The 21,705-nt window shown below is 36.6% G+C and overlaps 1 protein-coding gene across 3 annotated transcripts in view; it reads left to right on the top strand.

Annotated features, from left to right (window-relative positions):
• The first annotated feature begins 869 nt into the window (after positions 1-869).
• The window catches only part of LOC118268814 (trifunctional purine biosynthetic protein adenosine-3), a 29,943-nt gene continuing 9,107 nt past the window's right edge, over positions 870-21,705 (top strand). The window contains exons 1-15 of one of the 3 annotated variants that reach the window (XM_050703844.1): positions 881-1,270; positions 5,666-5,913; positions 8,478-8,658; positions 9,752-9,965; positions 14,027-14,157; positions 14,683-14,806; positions 15,203-15,425; positions 17,280-17,496; positions 17,979-18,177; positions 18,584-18,791; positions 19,244-19,491; positions 19,926-20,075; positions 20,245-20,410; positions 20,771-20,855; positions 21,169-21,415. In XM_050703844.1, coding sequence (XP_050559801.1) covers positions 1,100-1,270; positions 5,666-5,913; positions 8,478-8,658; positions 9,752-9,965; positions 14,027-14,157; positions 14,683-14,806; positions 15,203-15,425; positions 17,280-17,496; positions 17,979-18,177; positions 18,584-18,791; positions 19,244-19,491; positions 19,926-20,075; positions 20,245-20,410; positions 20,771-20,855; positions 21,169-21,415 — 2,812 coding nt within the window. In that variant the 5' untranslated portion in view covers positions 881-1,099. Of the gene's footprint in view, positions 1,271-5,665; positions 5,914-8,477; positions 8,659-9,751; positions 9,966-14,026; positions 14,158-14,682; positions 14,807-15,202; positions 15,426-15,859; positions 16,122-17,279; positions 17,497-17,978; positions 18,178-18,583; positions 18,792-19,243; positions 19,492-19,925; positions 20,076-20,241; positions 20,411-20,770; positions 20,856-21,168; positions 21,416-21,705 lie in introns of those variants that run through there. The other 2 variants (XM_050703843.1, XM_035583491.2) reach the window with 2 other exon arrangements.

The following is a 21,705-nucleotide window of genomic DNA, read 5'->3' as shown; positions in this document are numbered from 1 at the left end:
CTGTAACGACCCTAATATATTTCAGTTTTAAGTTCATTATTTTAGCTCAATGATGTAATTTTATCACAGAAAAGTTCGACCTCTGTCGTTTTGCACTTGTTTGAATTGAGACATTGATAAATATATCGAATAAGACATATTTGTATCAACAGCAAGTACCTACCCAACAACAGCACGGAGGCTGACGTAATGTTAGTGATGAACTGAACTGAAAATCATCGCGTATTATCAAGTATTTTTAAATGCGTATTAAGCGTGTGAGCAAAAATACAGTAGTTCCCTTTTCATCCTTATTATCTCTATATCAAGTAGAATATAGTAGTATTCTAGGGACCTGGTACCTATACTGATGAGCAGGTTAAAGTTGGTAACAAAAAACTCATTACTCATGACTCAAAGATTGTCTTTAATCAACGAAATAATTTTACTAACACGTATTACGGATACAACTGAACATCGGTCCCGGTATTCACATTTTTACAATACGGAGACACATCTTCGTAATTATTCGAAAACAAATTCAGGACCAAGATTTTTATACTTGTTTTTTTAATTATAAAAAGTAGGTCAACAGTTCAGTATTCAACCAAATATTGTCAATAATTTAATGTGTTATTATAATCATCACCAGCCCGCGAGAGTCTACTGCTGGAATGTTTCCCAAAAAATTTGTTAGATTATATAGTCCTTAATTGGCTTATTAACATCCGCGCAAAGAGTAGGGGTCTATTATAGAAATCATAACAGTATTTGAAACAGTGGGGTAAAAATAACAAAATATTTCATAATATTATTAAAAGTCGATATCGATATTTTATTTTCAACACTAGTCATCTCTCTCTCGCATTGACTGTCGACTGTCGAGACAACTAAACGGAATGTCAACAACGTCATTCATTTAAAAGTTTGCGCGTGTCGAAGACGGTGGTTCATAAATAAAATAAATGCTTTTCGTTAATTAAACATAACTGCGTCTTGGTTTTATTTAGTTAAATCGCATTCTAGCTTTAACTAGTAAATGTTAGCTAGAAGTTGCGTGAATAGTTAGTAATTTGGACACGTGACATATAGGCTAAGTTTTAGTAAACAAGGTAGAATAATGTCTGGTGGTAAAGTTCTGGTGATCGGGAGCGGCGGTCGGGAGCATGCGTTGTGCTGGAAGCTGGCGGACTCCCCGTTTGTGCAGCAAGTATACTGTGCACCCGGCAGTGTGGGCATCGCGACAACAAACAAAGTTGAGTGCGTCGAACTCGACATCAAGGACTATCCCGTAAGTTTTTTATTCTTATTGGAATATTATTAGCTATGTTCTGTTCGTACATTGCTCCTCGAGTTAGCAACTATTACATGCAAGGTTGAATAAGTGAAATAGAGATTATCAAAAGTTTAGTAAGTTATAAAAAATAAAATAAAATGTTTTAAATAATTAAATATTCAAATTAATTATTGTTTAAATGTTTCTTGTACTAGTACTGGAGCATATGAATAAAAAAGTGTTACTAATATTTTAAACTGTCAGAATGGGCTGCAATTACTATTTATATAATTTTTTAAGTTGTTAAAAACTTACCTAATTTAAAAAATAATTCTCAAAAAAAGTATTTGAAAAAAATATAACTAGGTACATTAAACAACATAGTTATAACTATGAGACAAGTTGTTAATCTATTACAACTAAGACTTGAGATAATCTGTATCAAATTAGTTCTTAATTTAAAATGTTAATATTAAATTTTAATTGGAGCGTGAATTAATGTATTAATGATAAATAGATTTGATACAATAAATAGTTTATTCGTAGAGGGTTTATCAGCAAGTTACATAATATTCTTAATGGCTCGATAGTTAAGTAGATATTATAATAAGGGCCTGTGTCACCACTGCTGTCGAGTTTCTATAAGTTAATAAAATGTTTAATACAATCAATTGAGTAGTTTCCTCAGTCAAAAATAAATTATTTAGACTTTTCCATAGTTACAATAAAATATTTGAAAATACAGTTTCATTCATAGATTTGATGATCTACTTTATTTTTGGAATTTTTCTAGATAATTTTCTAAAAATAATTCTGATAGCAACATTACGCCTTTTATCCCCGAAGGGGTAAGCAGAGGTGCACATTACGGCAAATAATTCTGATAGTTCAAGTAAAAATCTGATGATATCATAACACATTATTCCATACAAAATTCATAGAAATAAAATCATTATAAAACTGTTTAGTATTTCAAGACAGCTGATTTAAAAGCCAAAATTAGCCTCAATTTATTATTATTTGCAATAATTTATTTTAATAGGTCTCAAAAAGACATATAAATTGGCTCTAGTATCTTTACGTAAATGACATTTGGTGCTTTCACTAACATTTAAGTCACTCTCGTTATAAATGGACACATTTTTATCTTATCTGTGACCCCTCACAGAACTTACACGTTTATAACTATTTTTATTCGTTTTAAGTAAGTTGTAGTACTTACATTGAAAACTGAAGATGTAGATTAAATGAAATAAAATGAAACAGAAAATTAATATAAAATTAAGTGATTCTGTTTTAACACCATGTTATCGACTTACTCACGTAACTGTTTGACAAGGAAATCAACTAGTTTCAAATCATGACTTGTTTTTGGTGGCTAATACAATTAAAAAAAAAAACAAATTTAAATGGATTTATTAAATGTTAACTACAAGAGTTATACAAATTAATAAAAAATATATATATTTGTTCGAAACCCTGGAATTACGATAAGAAACAATATTAAAGTTTGGTTTATTTATACTTTTTTTGCGTAAAGTTACATGCGCGTATTTTACAACCACATCTGTTAAAATCTTAATAATTCCTGTCTAAACAATAAATAAAAAAAACTAATAAATCTTTTATTAAAACAAAAAAATCGTATATCTCTGTAGAAAATTTATTCATCAAAAGCGATTGAGCAATTTACGAAAATATACGTAACTAATAATCTTACATTCACATGGTTATTATTTAAATCACGATAATTCACCAAGAAACAAGTGTGAAAGATACATTAGAAGACCTTAAAAATATAATAAAAGAAATGTCATTGTACGCCCTAACCTTCTGCGTTTATCTGCTCAGTAGATATAAAGTCGATGACCTCAGATTACCGTCACACACCGTAGAAATGTACTTATTATTGTCTACTATCAGCCGGTTGCTATTCAGTTTGCTTAGTTACCGGAATCAGTACCTACTACGATAAAAAAAATCGGAAGATTTACCTAAAACTTGTTAGGTATCAAGAGATAAGTGATAGTTAGTTCCGAATTCTGATCTTGTCATCAATTTATTTTTAGACTTATACTTTGTTCGGATTTTTTATTCTGTCTCGATCGATCTTTGATCACTTACGATCTTCTACCGAATTGTATTGTAGATGAGCTATATGCTCATCTACAATACAATTCTGTATATAATACAAACCCGGGACAACGGGTTGGTAGATCATATAAAATACCTCGCGGCGGTCATTGCTTACCATCAGGTGATCCGTCTGCTCATTTACCGGCTTATACCATAAAAAAGACAGGCAAAGAAACTGTAATTCCTTCTTCAAACGATGTAGCCATCAGTTAGTATTCAGTTGCCATCAAATGATTCGTCTGATCATTTGCGTCCATCCTCCAATTGAATAAATAAAATGTTTTTATTTAATTCCATTCCATTAAATTCCGAGACGTGAGAGATGTTATTATGTTTTTAAGGAAAAATAATTAAATTGGTATTTTTGTCACCTATCTTTATATTAATTCAATATCGTAACTAACTAATCACGCTTCATAATAGTTAGTATTTATATATATTTATTATAGCTAAGACAAAGTTCTCAAAACACAGACTAGGTAATTAGTTTAAATAGAATTTATTACATTGTTGTCAGGCTCTCGCTTCCAATTTGGGTCATTGAGGCGACCAATGCCCTTCTCAATGGCAGTTGTTTCGAAACTAAGATACACGAATTGTTCAGCTTAATGAACTTCAAAGACTCGTCTAATCTTGTGTCCTTTAGGTATTCATGATCATCAACAGTTTATGACAGTCCTCTGCTGGACCATCTCAACTTAAGAGGGATTTCCCATAATCTCCACGCGTTGGCAGGCAGTTTGGAGATCGGTAAAAATTCAAGTCTATCAGAGAGCATTGCATTCTCTGCCCCGCTTAATTCTTAAGTTTTATTTATTATTATTTATTTATTTATTACAAAAGTTATTATTCTTGATGTCTATCAGATCTCTCCAAGTTTCATAAGCCTGTATTGACGACGTAAAGCCATGACCCTGTAACTCTGATCTCAAACACGTAAATAATTACGACATTTACTAGAAACTCTCTGAATAACTTTTGCTTTTACCTCTTGGCTCCCTTTCTAGTGCCATGTGAAGTAAAACTACAGTTTGTTGTGATATAATAGTATTTTGTCTATCCGAATTGAAAATACCAATATTTGATTCTGATTAATTTGTCCTACATTATTGAAAAAGTAGAAGAATTTTCATGATTTTGTCTCTTATTCAAATAGACGCTGCAAACACGAAGCTTACGTAAAAACTAGAGTTGAGTATTATCTCACAATTATGATTATTTTAATTGGACAAACATGCAATGTTCGTTGGGGCGCTGGCTGTAAGTTGAGCTAAGAATAGATTTACTTCTTTACGTTTAACTTAAGTCACGAGTATCGCGACCTGATAAAATACTACGTTATATTTTTCTTAACTTATCTATGTTGTAGAAAAACTTATTGTTACACGTGATTTTGTGTGGCAAATAAGTTCGTATAACACGTTTTTTATGTCATACTACGATTATGCGAATACCATACAGATGATTGCATTCAATTTTGGGAACTTGTATAACATTCTTTTCAGTAGAAGTAATAGGTATAACTAAATGATATTAAATCGTATATCCTTTGGAAATCGTATCATGTGTGCACAGAATGCTTTTTTATGAATATGAGTTCATGAATATGCGCCTCTAACATAACTTATTGGCTTGAAACTAATCGAGTTCTTCAGTTTCGTGAGAAAGCCGATAAAATAAAAATTAATATAGTATGTTTCACAAAGTTATAAAAAATCCATAAGGTCTTAGACAGAATAAGACAGGTTATTGCAAACTCGAGAGTCTTCGAGACAAATTCGTCCACAATGATTGGTCAAATCAAACGGTCACACACGACGCACATACCTTACGATCAATAACAACTGCTTATAGATTGAATAGACGCTCGTGTATCGTTGATAACCCCGTACCTTTCATATCATGAAGTTCAGTATTCATCGGGCAAGTTCACTCGCTACTCCAAATGCCTCGTTTAGTAAACATGGCGTGATGTCTGCTACTGTTCTTTAGGGCATAGCGTGAGCAGTCTTCTTCAAAAAGAGGGTAGAGATGCAATGTGCTGCTACGCTACGCTATGTTATGTGTTTTAGTAGTGCCATACCATACGAGTATTTCAAAACTCAACTTAAAATTAGGTATTACATTACATAACCTCACGCCTGTCTCCCATGGGGAAAGGCAAAGACAATTAAGCCATTATTAAAAAAAACGAGTCATAATTAACCTTCAGAAAATAACGAAAACAAAACTCAGCGTTAATCACCAACACCTAAAACATATTCTCCTTTGCAGGCAATAGCACAATGGTGCAAAGAACACGAAATCGACATTGTAGTGGTTGGTCCAGAGGATCCTCTAGCCAATGGCATCGTGGACAACCTGACTCCTTTGGGCATCAAGTGCTTCGGGCCTACAAAGGCCGGAGCTCGCATCGAAGCCGACAAAGACTGGTCAAAGAGCTTCATGAACAAGTACCAGATACCGACAGCGCGACATAAATCCTTCACTGATGCTGCAGCGGCCAAGGAGTTTATTAATACGTAAGTAACATAATAACAATATTTTTAATATATCCTTATCTTAAAATCACTTTTCTCTTGTTAATTAAATTAGAGTCTAGTTTTCAACACCAAGCGAAAATATCAGATTGTGCAGTCCCAGAGGATTTTATAGTTGAAAAGTTAAACTATACTCTCATGCAGTGGTCGTAGGATCATATTTGTCTGACTTCAAGGACGTATAGATAGAGACATTATAACCCTTTTTCTGGTATCTGGAGTCTTAAATTGACAAGTTCTTCCACCGTACTTGTTCTATCTTCAAGTACAAATGTCCTTAGTCTGGTTCCTTACCTTACCTACTTCTGGTAACGTCTAGACTAGTCCTTCCCAGAAATCGTAACTTACATTGTCCTTTGGACGCACTTTGCATCTCAAGCGACTGATAACACATGATATATTTGCCTATCAATCATTTGGAGTTAATAGCTGAGGTCAGAGTAGTGAAAATATATCGTACGATATTGCTCTGAATGTGATTGTTGCGGAGGGAATTGCATTTTGTATAGAGGTAACTAGTATTCTGGAAGTCCATTCAAGAGTTATGATGCAATTGGTTATTTGTAAAGTGACTGGAACTTGTTACATGCAAAGGTCAATGACATGAGCTGCTAGAGAGGCTGATGACTAACAGTAAACGAAAATGGACTGATAATAATATATTTAGATTGAATAGAATACTGAATAGAATTAATTGTAATCGGTGCAGGTAAATTTTCTTGCGTGAATAGTCTAGCAGTTAGCGTGCTCCACCGGAGTGATACCATGGCCTCACAGAAAACCGACGTGAAACAATGCTTGCGTTGTGTTTCGTTGTGTGAGTGAGGTTACCGGAGGCCCAATTACCCCCTTCCCAATCCCCGATTCCCCAACAACCCTTAGATTCCTAACCCCCAAAAGGCCGGAAACGCACTTGTAGCGCTTCTGGTGTTTCGGGTGTCCATGGGTGACGGCGATCGCTTACCATCAGGTGATCCGTCTGCTCGTTTCGGGTACAAAGGGATAAAAGTTTAGTGAACGTTTGCCGATATGATAATGATTAATACACATGCAACAAAATCAGTTTCTAACCAAGTCTAAACACATTTCTATAACCCGGAACAATACGTCAGCTGTTTATGAAACTGCACGAGTCCTATAATAAACACTAGATTATTCTAACATGTGTAATCTATTACTTTCTTAATAATCATTATGTAATTATACTTAACCTGTATCTAGTAGAGTACAAAGATCTTGGAATATCTAATGTTTATATTAAGAGTGCGTTAGTGATAAGTAGGTGAAAGAGTGGTACATAGGTGGACGGTTGTAACTGGTTTGATCTGGTTTTTGGTACAGGATGTTGTACATTGGTCGATATGACACATGTCAGGGTTCTCCAATTTGTAGTACCTAGTCGGGAATTTTGACATATCTTTTGAGTGTTGGGAATCACAGATAAATAATGCTGTTATTCATCAGCAGCCTTTGATGGTTCCTCTGTTTGGTGTAAGCTCTCTCCTCTCTCTCTCTCTCTGCTTCTCCTACGAAGAAGGAATGAGCAGTACAGTTATTTCTTTTCTTTCTTCTGGATTGTGTTTTGTATTGAAAGCATTGTGTACGAACCTTGAATTTTAAGGGGCTGTTGCGCAATTCCTGGTTAAGGGTGTTTTTCCACCAGAGATGTTCATCTTCCTGGCACAGCTACATAGCTTAGTATTAGTGAAAATAGTCAGCTATTACATCTTCGTAATCGTAGCTACATAGCAAATGTCTGGTAGAGAAGCACCTAGTTTCTGTTTGTGTAACTGAAGAATATTATGTCGTATTTTCCATACAATGTGTGTCAGTTAGGTACTTTGTAAGTTTTTACGCCATAATTACAATAAGTTGTTCACAATTTCATAATGAAGATATCGCTAATTAAGTCAAAGGACACTATCACAAGGATGTTAATTAAGTGCACTATAATTTATTATAAACAATATAAAAATAACTCTTGTACTTGGCCCACTTCGTGCAATTATAATGGCTGATAACCTTACAATTCTTTAAACAGACATTTTAAGGGGAACCCTGTTTAATTGAGGATGGGGGATTTCTTTTTTTTATATGGAATGAGCCGCTAAACGAGCAGACAGATCACCTGATTGTAAGCAATCCACCAGAGGCGTTACAAGTGCGTTGCCGACCTTTTGGGGGTTAGGAATATAAAGGTTGTTGGGAAATCGTGGATTGGAAAGGGTTAATTGGGCCTTATTTGTAATTTATAGATTTTTTGCGTGATATACAATTATGTTGTGTACATGATTTATGACCTCTATCATACATCCATACTGTATATCAAGCTCATATAACATATGACGCGCACTCTTAATATAAGTGTTTCATATTAATACCAAACTTAAGCTTTTTATACGAAGGAACTGAAATCTACCTAAAGATATACTTATCCAGTAGCTTATACGTACGCTACAAAATAACACTTTAACTTTCTAAACTTAAGGTCGATATTGCATTCAAAGAGAATTCTTCTATAACCTTTTTCATAATCTTCTTTCTAGCGCTCCCTTCCCGGCTCTAGTGGTAAAAGCCTCAGGTCTCGCCGCTGGCAAGGGTGTAGTAGTAGCAGCCAACAAGGAGGAGGCTTGCCAAGCTGTGGACGAGATCCTCACTGATGCTAAATATGGTGCAGCTGGACAAGTCGTCGTGATTGAGGAACTGCTTGAAGGAGATGAAGTTTCCGTAAGTAATTTTGGCTAATATGACTTACTTTTACTTGACTGAAAGTCATAAAAGTAGATGGGGGTTTACAAAAGTAGAAAACTGAAGTCCACTGAAATAAGTTGGAGTCGGAATTCACTCTTAGCCATATTTAGCTTGCCTGCACATAATATAGCACCAGGCGGACTTAATGCCTAGGGCATTCTCTGCCATTCTTTCTTAGAGTACAGAGACACGACATGGTAGGTGCATATGCCGTAATGTTAGGACTTTAAAGTCATTATGTAAATTGACTTTCTTCAACCCTCTAAATAAAACTTAGTTTGAAAATAAGTCTGGATCCAATAAAATATGTCTATGTAATACATATAAGTTAATTTCATCTTCACTTCGTAGTAACTTTGATGCATTTTTCGCATCCGCATAAGTACACTAAAAACTGATACCTTGTCGCAAAAACGTAATTCGGTTGTTTATCTCCCATATTAAGCGTATCTCCTACACTGATAGTAGAGGTCAATTCTTCAAATATTTTCAACCACCCATTGGGGTTCCGATAACGGAATGATTTAACTAGCTATTGTAATTAGTCAGTTTTTTTTATTGATAAATGTATAAAAAAGAAAAACAATATTTGTTTGTCGTGCGATGTTTTAGAGGTCACCATTATTGAGATGTTTGGAATATCTAGAACACATGATTTTTGTTGATGATTATGTAAGTTAGAGATAAATTGGTATCTAGTGGGTTTTGCGCCCGTCACGTGCGTATAAGCATGAAACAAATCTAAAAAGGAGATGTCGTAACTGGATTTCCCTTTAACATCATAATGCGTTACACTTTACGGGGAGCGCGAGACATTATAAACCACGCCCTTCTCTATTTTCCAATATGCAGTTGCCCACGTGAAATGTTGCCAACTCTCCACATTTTATTGTGTCACTTTCTGAACGCCCATAGCCTACTTACACCTTTTTACGTATAATATGATTGGGGAGGGTCTATTTGTTTTGTCACAGTGCACAATCACATTATGGCATCTCCTTTTTGTACTTACTTCATGGTCAAATGTATAAGTTCATCACAATCACGACACCAATTACTTCTTTTCCAGATCCTAGCCTTCACAGACGGTGAGACAGTCTCCATGATGCCACCAGCTCAGGACCACAAGCGTGTTGGTGACGGAGACACGGGTCCCAACACTGGTGGCATGGGTGCCTACTGCCCGTGTCCTCTCATCACGCCAGACCAACTCCTGGATGTAAAGGAACAGGTGCTGCAGAGAGCTGTTGATGGATTGAAGGCTGAGGGGATTAAATATGTTGGTATGTACTGCTTTGTATTAGTTGATGTTATATTTTCGACTGAGTAATGTTCATGTTTCAGAATAACTGAAGTACTGGTCATGGTAGATAGTAGTTCCTGATAATGAGGATATTTTCTTCATTGTGTATTTGTCAATAATATTTAAGAACAATGATAAGGATGCCCTAATGTGCACCTCTGCCTACCCCCTCAGGGATAAAAGGCGTGATGTTGTAAGGATATATAGAATAGAATCAGGCGTTACTTTGCGGAAATCCATGCTACATTAACAAAATATTAGTAAGATATACTCCTTTTTTGTCAGTTATAACATTATTAATTCGTCAAGTAAGATCAAACACAGCTAAGTACATACCCCTTTGTACTTAACTGTGCTCGTGTACTAGACTAGCATTTCATAATCTAATACATAAACATGACATCAGCATAATATTGCACCCAGTGACAGTTCACACTGCCTACATTAGACTTATTCAATCGATATCAGAACTTCTTTATCTATTAACTGCTCTATATTATGTATACTTGTTGATAAGTAACGGGTTTCTACTGCTTCGTGCATTATTTGCACTCTGCCATCTTTAGGAACGTTATCTGGTTTATACAATATGCTGATCACGATGAATTACATAATGTAAAGTCCAGTTTTTTATTCCTTTAGTTTAGTTATGCCTTTCTTCCGTTTTACTTCGAGGTTGTAATGAATTATTTTTACTAATATTATACATGCAAAAGTTTGTGTGTATGTTTCTTACTCAATCATGTCAAAACTGCTGAAGGGATCAGGATGAAATATTAAACACGGTAAATTATGGTCTACTTTCTGTCTTACGTACGGGAACGTGGTAGAAGATTCTAGTACACATTAAAAGTGATTAAAAACTGGCCTGTCTTGGTGGGTTCACTTCCCCAGATTAGTATTGACGACTAGACTAAAATAGAGGATTTAGTACGAGATTGTTTTACATTCAACGAGATCGAAACATTGAAGACGTACCACGCTGTGATTAGTCTAACCGTGGTAACGCTTCGATCTCGAACGATAGAAACAGAGTCGTACTAAGCTCTCTAGGTATTTACTGATTACATTTATGTTTCAAAGGCATTATGTGCCTCATAATCTCAACAAAATTACGTACACAATTAGTTATGTTACAAATAAGTCACACAGTTATTATAATTATAAACTATGACGTCAGAATCACAGTTTTATCGTTCAATAGAAAAATAATTTTACAAACGAATTTCTCTACTATTGCTCCTTATCGATATTAAGTATGAACAACAAGCGTTTACGTTGGAAAATTCCTATGTTTTAAACATAAGTCAGTAGGTTATCCACAAGGGCGATAGCAGACTATTTCGGAGCTTAATCCTTTTGTATAGGGTTTTTATTTGCGTATCATGGTGTGATATTAAAGAAGGGCTAGGGATAGATGTAAATAATAGTAGTTATGCAGCTAATTTTCTTTGGATGTACTAATCCTCCCTATTTGGTAAAAGGCTATCAATTTATTGGCCTTCATGTATGTAGTTATTGTGGGTAATGATAGTGTGTGGTTTACATAAGAATTTATCATTATGTATTTAAAAAATGTTTCCCCACTCTAGGAGTTTCTCCTGTGTCGTAAAGGCGTTTAAAAACATACAAATGACCCGAAAAAACAATTTGTGGAACTCTTACTACACCTTACTTGGCAGCTGGTTGCTCAGCCACCGCGCCAACCGTCAAGTATATTTCTATCAGATTAAGATGCCTTAAGATCTTAGTTTGTGCTCCTGATCCAGATTCTGTCTCTTGATTTAAGTAAAGAAATGTCGACAGTTCCAAAATTAATTAACAGGCATAAGACATCTACTACTGCACACAATCCTCTGATTTCCCGACTAACCTTCCATCATATTTTAGTACTTATAAGTTAACATAATTTCAGAGCAACGTCACGCCTTTTATCCCCGAAGTGGTAGGCAGAGGTGGTCATTACGGCACTTACACACCTACTTTCCACCATTTGTGTTATAAGTCCCATGTAATAGGGAGTGAGCCTATTGCCATATACTGGACACAATTCCAGACTCTGTACTACCACTGAGAAATTTTCGAAAAACCGAAAAAAGACCAGTATTACTTTGCCCGACCCGGGAATCCGGGTCGGGCAAATCCGGAAAGAGAGCCATTCTTCGGCACGAATGGGCCGGCTCGACCCGATTCCCGAACAACAACCCTTAAATTCCTAACTCCCAAAAAGCCGGCAACGCACTTGTAACGCCTCTGGTGTTTCAAGTGTCCATGGGCGGCGACGATTGCTTACCATCAGGTAATACGTCTGCTCGATTGCCGGCTTGTTCCATAAAAAAAAAAAAAAAGAATCGAACCAGAGACCCCTTGTCCGGCAGTCGCACTTGTGACCACACAATCAACGAACAGTTTAACATAACTTCTGTGTGTGAAATATCGATTGATTACAATTTATCCATACAAACGCTGAACAACTACTTGCATCATATACCGGGAACTTGTCTTGAAGTAGAGGTCAGGCTCAGCAGATAATACTATAAATATAGGCGGGACATACAATGCCTTCTCATACATACTGTATGCGATTATGTTCATTCTGACTATATTACCACTTCTGTCTTAGAGGGCAGCCAGATATGTATACTGTATCTAGCTAGGCTACACACTATGCTGGTTTCTAGAAATAATGGGAAAAGACCAGAGCGCTTAGTACGAGTTTGTTTTACGTTTAACGAGATCGAAACGAGAGCACGTTTGGCGCTCTGATTGGTTAGTTGATTTCTCTCGAGCTGGACAACTCATACTGAGGGTACAAATTTTTCCAACTATCTGACACGGAGATCGCACCTTAAACTTTATAATCTAAGGTTGATAAGACTCTTTAATAGGCCAATTGCGAAATTTCTATGACTAGGTCTACAGCTCTAATTTATCGATATCGATATTTTCCTTTTTACATCATAAATGACGCGAAGTCATTATACTATGTGTCATAATAGTCTATTGTCTACAAGATAAATTATTCCATGTTCGACTCTGTTAATGCCTAATGTCACACCTTCTTTGCATCAGAAGTCTTTCATTAAATGTCCAATGACTGACTCCTTATCATTGACGTAATATACATCTGACATCAAGATAATGTCATTATTTGTTTATCCACACTTAAAATCAAATGCAAAAATATACAAAAAAATAATTAGATACCTATATAACGAAATGGTATGTCAATGTGTCGTCGCTAACAAATCTTACAAACATTCCTTCAAAACTGTTCAGTTTTACGTCACGCCAACCGACTGTATTACGTATGTCAATGGCATTTGACCCATTATTGTTTATACCAACCATCGACGCACAATTAACACTAGATAAATACTCAATAAATATGATTTCATCTAAATTAACAACGTTAAAACAACGATAATACACCCTCTTGTCTTACTGATAAAGTCGCTTTTTAATTGGCTATAGGAGGGATAGCAATTGTTTTTTAGTATTGCGTTTGTTTGTTTGCGTGTTTTGCAGTTGCCAAGGCGTTCCGTTATAGATAAAATGTATGAAAGAGATTTGTTTTTTTGATTCATGTTGTTCGGTTATGTTACATGACGTAGTTACATCACGAAATGCTGCTTTTAATGTTATAGGTCAAACAGAAATTGTTGATAATATTAATTATTATATTCTTTATGTTCGACAAAACATACTTTTGATGCTTGTGAAATGAGTATTGTTGTTGTAAAATGCATTTTGGGCTTGAGAATTAAGGTTTCTTTTTGAACAGCCTGATAATTAAGATTTTGATGTTGATTAATGATTGGTGTGATAACCTAGAGTTAAGTTTGACGAATATAAAATTCAAAATACGACTTAACGTAGTCAGTATTAAGGTGGAAAATCGGATAGGAGACCCCATGTGGGAATATGACAAAAGGATTAGACTCTTACTGACTGAAAATCACCATAATGTTCCAAATTAGATATAACTGGTACTTTATGTATATGAAGTGATATCACATAACAAATTGTATTTGTTTGTAGGTGTCCTATACGCCGGCATGATGGTGACCAAGTCAGGGCCCATGACCCTGGAGTTCAACTGCCGGTTCGGAGACCCAGAGACACAGGTGCTCATGACACTGCTGGAGACAGACCTTTACAAGATCTTCAAGGTGAGATTCAATGCTTAGAGGATATAATAGAAGATTACTCGCTTACCACCAGGCGAGATAGTGGCAAAACTTCGACCCATTACATATAAAAAAATATATGAAGGCTTAAAATGGGATGAACATCAAACATCAATGTGATTTAAAATTGAATGAATGTTGATAATATGGAGTCCATATATCGAGTAACTTTAGATTTAAGACGCAATATAACTTCTACCTAGGCCATAAATTTGCATGCTATGTATCTTTACCAAAACATGTACGCTTTAATTCCATTGTAACACCTATAACACGTTGTTTTAAGGCAAATAAATGGATTTGAATGTTTGAATTTGAAAAGTATTTTTTCTGATTATTACTGTTTCTCTACAATTAAATCTGTGTTCGATAATAGAGAATGAAATTGTTCGCCTATTCTGTTCCACTATCTTGTGTGTTGTATATTAAGTGACATTCACATACTCAAGGCTAATTCGCTACCTCCACTTTTTCCTATGAGATTTTTAAATCTATCTTTTCTTATAGGCCTGTGTGGAAGGCACCCTACGCCAGATCCAAGTGACATGGAACACCAAGCTGTCTGCCGTCGGCGTCGTCATCGCGTCCAAGGGATACCCTGAGACATCCACCAAGGGCTGCGTTATTAGCGGTAAGTTTTGCTACAAATAAATACTTTTTATTAGATTTGTTTGTAACAGAATTTAGTGTAATACAGACAATGCGAAGTTGTTTTAATAAAATTGGCCATAGTGTTCTATGATATTATGTCGTCTAACGTTAAAAAATATTTTCTTGTCAAATATAGAGCACAAATTAATAAATTATCAAATGCGTATTTTAGAAGAGTCTATCTATAAGTTTGAAAAATGTTGTTATTTCAATGTTAAATATTTGTTCTAAAAGAAATCTTTAGTATGTAGAGATTGATTACGGAGGAATCAGAAACTGTCACCTGCCTGACTTTAGCCAGGTAGTTTTCTCGTTTTCTCCCTTCACTATTACGTTTTCAGACATAAATATATTTATACCTGGCTTTTGTTAACAGGTCTGACCCAGGTCCAGTGCACGCCAGGACTGGTAGTGTTCCACAGCGGCGTGGCCCGTGGAGCGAACGGGTCCTTAGTGACATGGGGCGGGCGCGTCCTGCTGGTGTGTGCCCGCGCGGGGTCGCTGCGGGCCGCCGCCGCCGCCGCCACGGCCGCCGCCGGACAGGTCGACTTCCCCGGCGCGCACTACAGGAAGGACATCGCTCACCGGGCCTTCTCCAAGTATGTATACTATTGTATAATATGGGTTGTTGTTATTGGGTTGTCATTTTTTGGATCTAAAACATATTGGGATCGTTAATCACCAGTCCAGTCATAGGGTTGTAAATATGGTCATGAATGTAACATCCATGGAGAATTATTTATTTGATTTTAACCTTAGGATTAACTGTCACAAAATCACGTCATATCCTACACGACTTTGAAGAACAATTTGTTAACAAGCATAGACATGAATCTCTTACACCAATTCAATTTCATTGTTTGAAAAAAATACTTACCTAAAGCGTTTTCTTATGGTTCATTTCCCAAAGTGCTCATTCACCAGTTATTTATTAACTAGTAAGTAATTTCTCACATCCATATTTACTTCTGAAGCACAAAAACATCGCATGTGTTTAATGATGCGCATAAAAACGTTATGTATTTTGTTTCAGCATGTATGCCTCCGACAAAGAACGCGTCATTTAATTACATTCCTGATTAATTAATGATTAACTTGATTAATTAATTGCATTTCTGATTAACTTTTGATTAATTAGATTATTAATCTAATGTTGCATTTATCTTAGCTCGCATTTATATTGGAATGTTTCGGGTAAGGATCATTTACGTTAAACGTATTTTTTTTATTGTTTTTTTTTATATTTTTTTGTATGTTATTTTCTTTTGTTTTTGCAATAAACGTGTATCGTTTTATGTTGCTTGTTTTGTTTTTTCATCCTGTTTGCATCGCATGTTCTTACAATGATTTTGGTAAACATTACAATACAATGTCATACATATTTTTTTCATGGGAATAATACTCAATCAATAGATTTTTCTTTTTTAAATATTTAAAAAATAAACACAGAGTTATGTGTAGTGTTTATGAAGTTTAATACTCTATTCAACCTTTAGAAGTAAATTTTAATTAAAACACTCCAAATTAATCTACAAAACGTAAATAATAATGCATGAAGCATGTCAAATATTTTGTCAACATCAAAGTTTTTGTCACCTATGGCTTTTTTAACGATATAGTGAATAGAAAAGAGGAAAGGTATTTCCTAAATATCAGAATCAAAATTACACATGTAGCACATACACTGAAAAGGTTTCCTAATTCAATCATATCAATGAGACTGCATAATACACATACATTCTGTCGAGTCAAATCATTTGAAACAAAATATCTAGAGACAATTATCTATTAGATACAAATATTTTTATGTTTAACGGTTTTAATGGACTTATATTGTATGGTCATCAAGATTAGGGATGTGTACTAAGTATCAGATCAATCAGACGTAAAGAAAATTAAATTCCGATTACTACATTTTAAAGCCAAATTAAAACGGTTTACTAACAAAAGGATTTCTTTGTCAGTGAAGCTATTTTCATACATTGTCAACATTTACAAATACTCATTAACATTGACACCACAACGAGATCAAACACAACATACTAACTTAACTAAAAATCACGGTTTACTCACGTAAATTTATGGAGAAAAGCTCTACTAGTTTCGAGTCACAGAGGGACTCTTAATCATGAGCAGCGTGCGCAGACGCGGTGACGTCAAAACCAGTAGGCTGCGTGACGTCGCCGCGTCTGCGCACAGCTAAATAAACCGTGATTTTTAGTTAATTGACGCCCGAATACTCAAATGTTACTCAATCTTAAGTTGTACTTAAATATCGCGCTATCTCTGTCATTTTATAAAGAATTGATAGTGACAGAAACTACATTTGAGAGTGTCTTAAAATTGAGTAGCGTTTAAGTATTCGGGCTTTACATTATAAAATCTTACAACTAATATAACAATGACTTATTATCGAAATACAACAGACTAACGCCCTACAACTCCTTACCCAGAATCAACGGGCTCTCCTACCTCCAAAGTGGTGTGGACATAGACGCGGCAGCGACCTTAGTTCGCCAGATAGAGCCTATTGCGACCGCCACCCATCGCCGAGGAGTGCTAGGCAGGCTGGGCTGCTATAGCGGCCTGTTCCAACTATCGGCAATGGATCCTAGCCTGAAGGACCCTGTACTGGTCCAAGGCACTGATGGTGTTGGGACTAAGCTTAAGGTGAGGGATTAAAAGAAGTTTTTTTTTTAGAGATTGAGAAAGATGGAGAAGTACTAGTCTTGTAAAGATTGGTTATGAAGATATTAGATGATAATATGAATTAAGCTCTGTGGCTACTTGTATGACATTTACAATTAACGAACCTGTCATAAATACTAACTAGACTAAACTAGGAGGAAAAAATAGATTGCAGTACCCTTAGTAAGAGTTTGCTTTACGTTTAAAGTAATCGAAACGAGGTGCGGTTGGCCGGTTTCGAAAAAACCAACTTATCAGAGCGCCGAAAGCGCTCTTGTTTCTATTACTTTGAACGTAAAGCAAACTCATACTGTACTAATGGTACAGATTTCTTGATTATTACATTTGAAAGGAATTTAGCAAAAGTACAGTAGCCGTAAATCGAACTCCAACACGCATAGTTAAGAGAAAAATCGTTAGAAATGTTTAAGTAACATTTTAATAAAATGCCACTTTCATTGCAGATCGCAGAAATGATGCAGAAATACGACACGTTAGGCCAGGATCTGGTGGCTATGTGTGTGAACGACATCCTGTGCGCGGGCGCCGAGCCGTTCGCGTTCCTGGACTACATGGCGTGCGGCCGCCTGCAGGTCGACGTCGCCACTACCATCGTCAAGGGCATCGCTGATGCTTGCACGCTGTCTGGCTGCGCTTTGTTGGGTAAGCAGAATTATTGGTTATTTTTTGGAAAAGCAGAATTTGACTTGGTTGCTAACAAAGAAAGTGATAATAAAAGTTTTGATAACATTATGTGGCTGGCATAAAATAACAGTGTCGTTCTGTATTTTTTTCTTTCTGTCTATTAAGATGACAGTGTTATTTGTCTAAAAACATCAAAATTGTTAAACTTTTTATTGATGTTGAATGTAATTTTTTCACCACCATAATAGACAATGCAAAGACGACCGACTAAAATTCCTCTTATACAAATAAAGGACGCCCCATAGTTCAGCAATCAGCATTGAACTGTGACGAGATGATGAAGACGATTTTGAAGCTTATAGTCAAGGAGATACCTTCTATAATTGCAGAACAAAAATTTTACATCTATCTTTCTTCCCCCAAGGTGGTGAGACAGCAGAAATGCCGTCAATGTACGAGATAGGTAAGTACGACCTGGCCGGGTTCGCGGTGGGCGTGGTGGACAACCTGAAGCAACTCCCGCGCACCAAGGAGATCCGGCCCGGCGACGTCGTGCTCGCGCTGCCATCTACTGGAGTACATAGTAACGGATACAGTCTGGTGCAGAAGATTATGATGGAGACTGGACATAGGTGAGGATACATGGGTGTTATTTTTTCTTGTTTTATGAAATATGGTAGTGAGTGTGTAGTGTCTTTATTTCTTAAACTCAACTATATGCGAAAGCTTTTTACTTTTTTGAAGAAGTGAAATAAGTCACATTGACAACGCCTTATATTTTTCTTTCTATGCTTAGAAATGAAACGACAGAAATCTTTTTACGGGGGGAACCTATGGTTTAGCATAAAAGTGGTAACTCCTCTGCGGGTTTACCGGTGATCCGGCTCGAAGGGCAGGAAGTAGGAACGTTGTGGTTTTTAAGTCAATAAGAGGCAGGAGAAGACATTGGATGATTTCCCCCCCCCATTAAAAAAAAGCTCCTCTGGTGTTCTGGTCTTTGTGGGCTACACTGATCACATACCATCAGGTGATCTTTAGGGCCCTTACCTCAGTATCCTATATTAAAAAACCATCTCCCATCCAGATACAACGAACCAGCAGCCTTCAGCACCACAAACAAGTCCTACGGTGAAGAGTTCCTAGTCCCCACTGGTATCTACGTGAAGGCGCTACTCCCGGCCATTAAGAAGCAGCTCATCAAAGGCCTCGCCCATATCACCGGCGGAGGCCTACTGGAGAACATTCCCAGGATCCTACCTCCAGGCATCAAAGTGAAGTTGGACGCTACTAAGTTTAATATTAAGCCGGTCTTCGGATGGCTGCAGGCTAAAGGTATGTTGGGTTTTGGATCTTAGAGGTAGGGGGTTAAGGTTGAATTTCATTTGTTAATATGTTTATGTTAGGTTTTGATTAATGGTATGAAACCACCGAGTATATGTCGATGTTAGGTATGGGAGGGTTAATGGTATGGACTCACTTAACTTCGTGGTGTACTTAAGCTTATGAACGTAATTTGAAAAATGAACTTATTAAACAATTAAGTCAGTTATGGCTTAACTCATTTTAATAAACACGTAGAAGCACGTGGGAAATATATCAGTTACATTCAGACAAAAACTACCTTAAACTAAATAGATTCTATTTAAGGCGGAATTGTAACCAAAAATCATCAAAATTGATGCAAGACTCAAACCTATTAATAAATTCACTTACACATTATTCCAAATTGCACCTTACTGCCTCTAAAATAAAGTCTTCATCCCCAGGAGTGGTATCGGACTTCGAGATGCTCCGTACCTTCAACTGCGGAGTCGGTATGGTGGTGATCGTGGACCCAGTCTGTGTCAAGGAGTTACTGGACTCTGTGGACGAAGAGATCGCAGTCGTAGGCGTCGTGGAAGCCATGGGCAAGGAAGGTATGTGGGATTTTGAGACTTATGTAGACGGTTATAGAGCTCAAAGTCGTGTCGTCAAGGCTATAGGTAAGGAAACGATTTGGTATTTTGAGTTCTATGTAGAAGTAATAAGGTTTAAATTGTTAAAATGACGTCACAATTAAGATTTACTAATAATTTCCACCAGGAGGACACCAAGTGGTCGTCGAAAACTTCAAGGAAGCGATGCATCCCCTCACATCCCCGTACGTGGCCGGAGACAGGGCGTCTCCTCAGAAGTCACTCTCCTACAAGGACAGTGGAGTGGACATCGAGGCTGGAGACTCTCTTGTGTCTCTTATTAAGCCTTTGGCAAGGTATGTGTGACTGGTATTTATAATCTCTTGTAAAAAAGAGGGGTTTGCAATAATCTTCACACTTAGCAAGGGGGGTTAGAGATAGAAGGTTCAGATTTATGAGAGAACGCTGTTGGCCTGCTGTAGTCACTTGTCACTGTTGCAAGCGTCATGATCACGGATGAACTGATCACGGATTTGATGATCACGGATGAACTTCATCCGTGATCCATGGTAAATATCCCGTTTCGAGTTCTAATACGGCAAACTTTCTTTTTTATATTCTTTATTAAAAAAAAAAACAGCAGCTCTTATCAAAACCGTGCGAAGAGTGGTGATATTTGTAGATCTTTATTATTGATCTATATTATTTTTGTGCAGGTCTACATCTCGTTCAGGAGTGCTCGGTGGACTCGGAGGTTTCGGCGGCTGCTTCCAACTGAAGGCTGTTGAAGAAGAATACAAGGTATGCACTTTCTTTACCATCTCTGCTGTATTACTGAGAACGAAGTACCAAAAAATATATTTTTCCAGAAGGCCAGCAACGTACTTGTAGCTCCTCCAGAGTAGCTCCGTCCACCAAATTATCTATCTGCTCATTTGCGCATTTGCTTCTCTATCCTATAAAATCACAATAATACTATTCGTTGCTTAAATCAAACCTAAGATTTGGCTGTTACTTGGCACTCAAACTTGTGAACATCCCACTAACGAAGTATTCTTCTGATGAAATTACTCTGATAATATTCTCGCAAACATTAAAACTTCTTTTTATACAGGATCCCGTCCTCGTCCTAGCAGCAGACGGAGTAGGCACCAAGCTGAAGATAGCTCAGAAAATAAACCAGCACAGTACAATCGGTATCGACTTGGTCGCTATGTGTGTCAACGACATACTTTGCAACGGGGCGGCGCCACTTACGTTTTTGGACTACTTCGCCTGCGGATCTTTGGATGTAAATGTAGCCAGGAATGTTGTTTCTGGAGTCGCTGAGGGATGCCGCCAGTCCTCTGCTGCTTTGATTGGTGAGTTATTTGTTATTAAATGTGGGTACACTTGCTTGTTTATGCTACACCATGGATGCAGAGACCGCGGCCGGCGGACGCGCATTCTTTTTAAATTTTACTACATTATTATCAATGCTATATTGTCTTTAATTTCCTATACTTCTGGCGGCCCGCAATCCATTCATAATTTGTCCGAGTGCCCCCTAGTCTTAATAAGTCTGTGCATCCCTCTGCGTACACTTTGGAATGCACAAATAACCCTCAAGTAAGAGAAGAATCTCTTTCCCTATCTACGTAGATAGTGTTAC

This window comes from Spodoptera frugiperda, chromosome 2 (genome assembly GCF_023101765.2).
Source record: "Spodoptera frugiperda isolate SF20-4 chromosome 2, AGI-APGP_CSIRO_Sfru_2.0, whole genome shotgun sequence".
NCBI classification, from domain to species: Eukaryota; Metazoa; Arthropoda; class Insecta; order Lepidoptera; family Noctuidae; genus Spodoptera; species Spodoptera frugiperda.
This window is presented reverse-complemented; position numbering and strand designations above follow the sequence as displayed.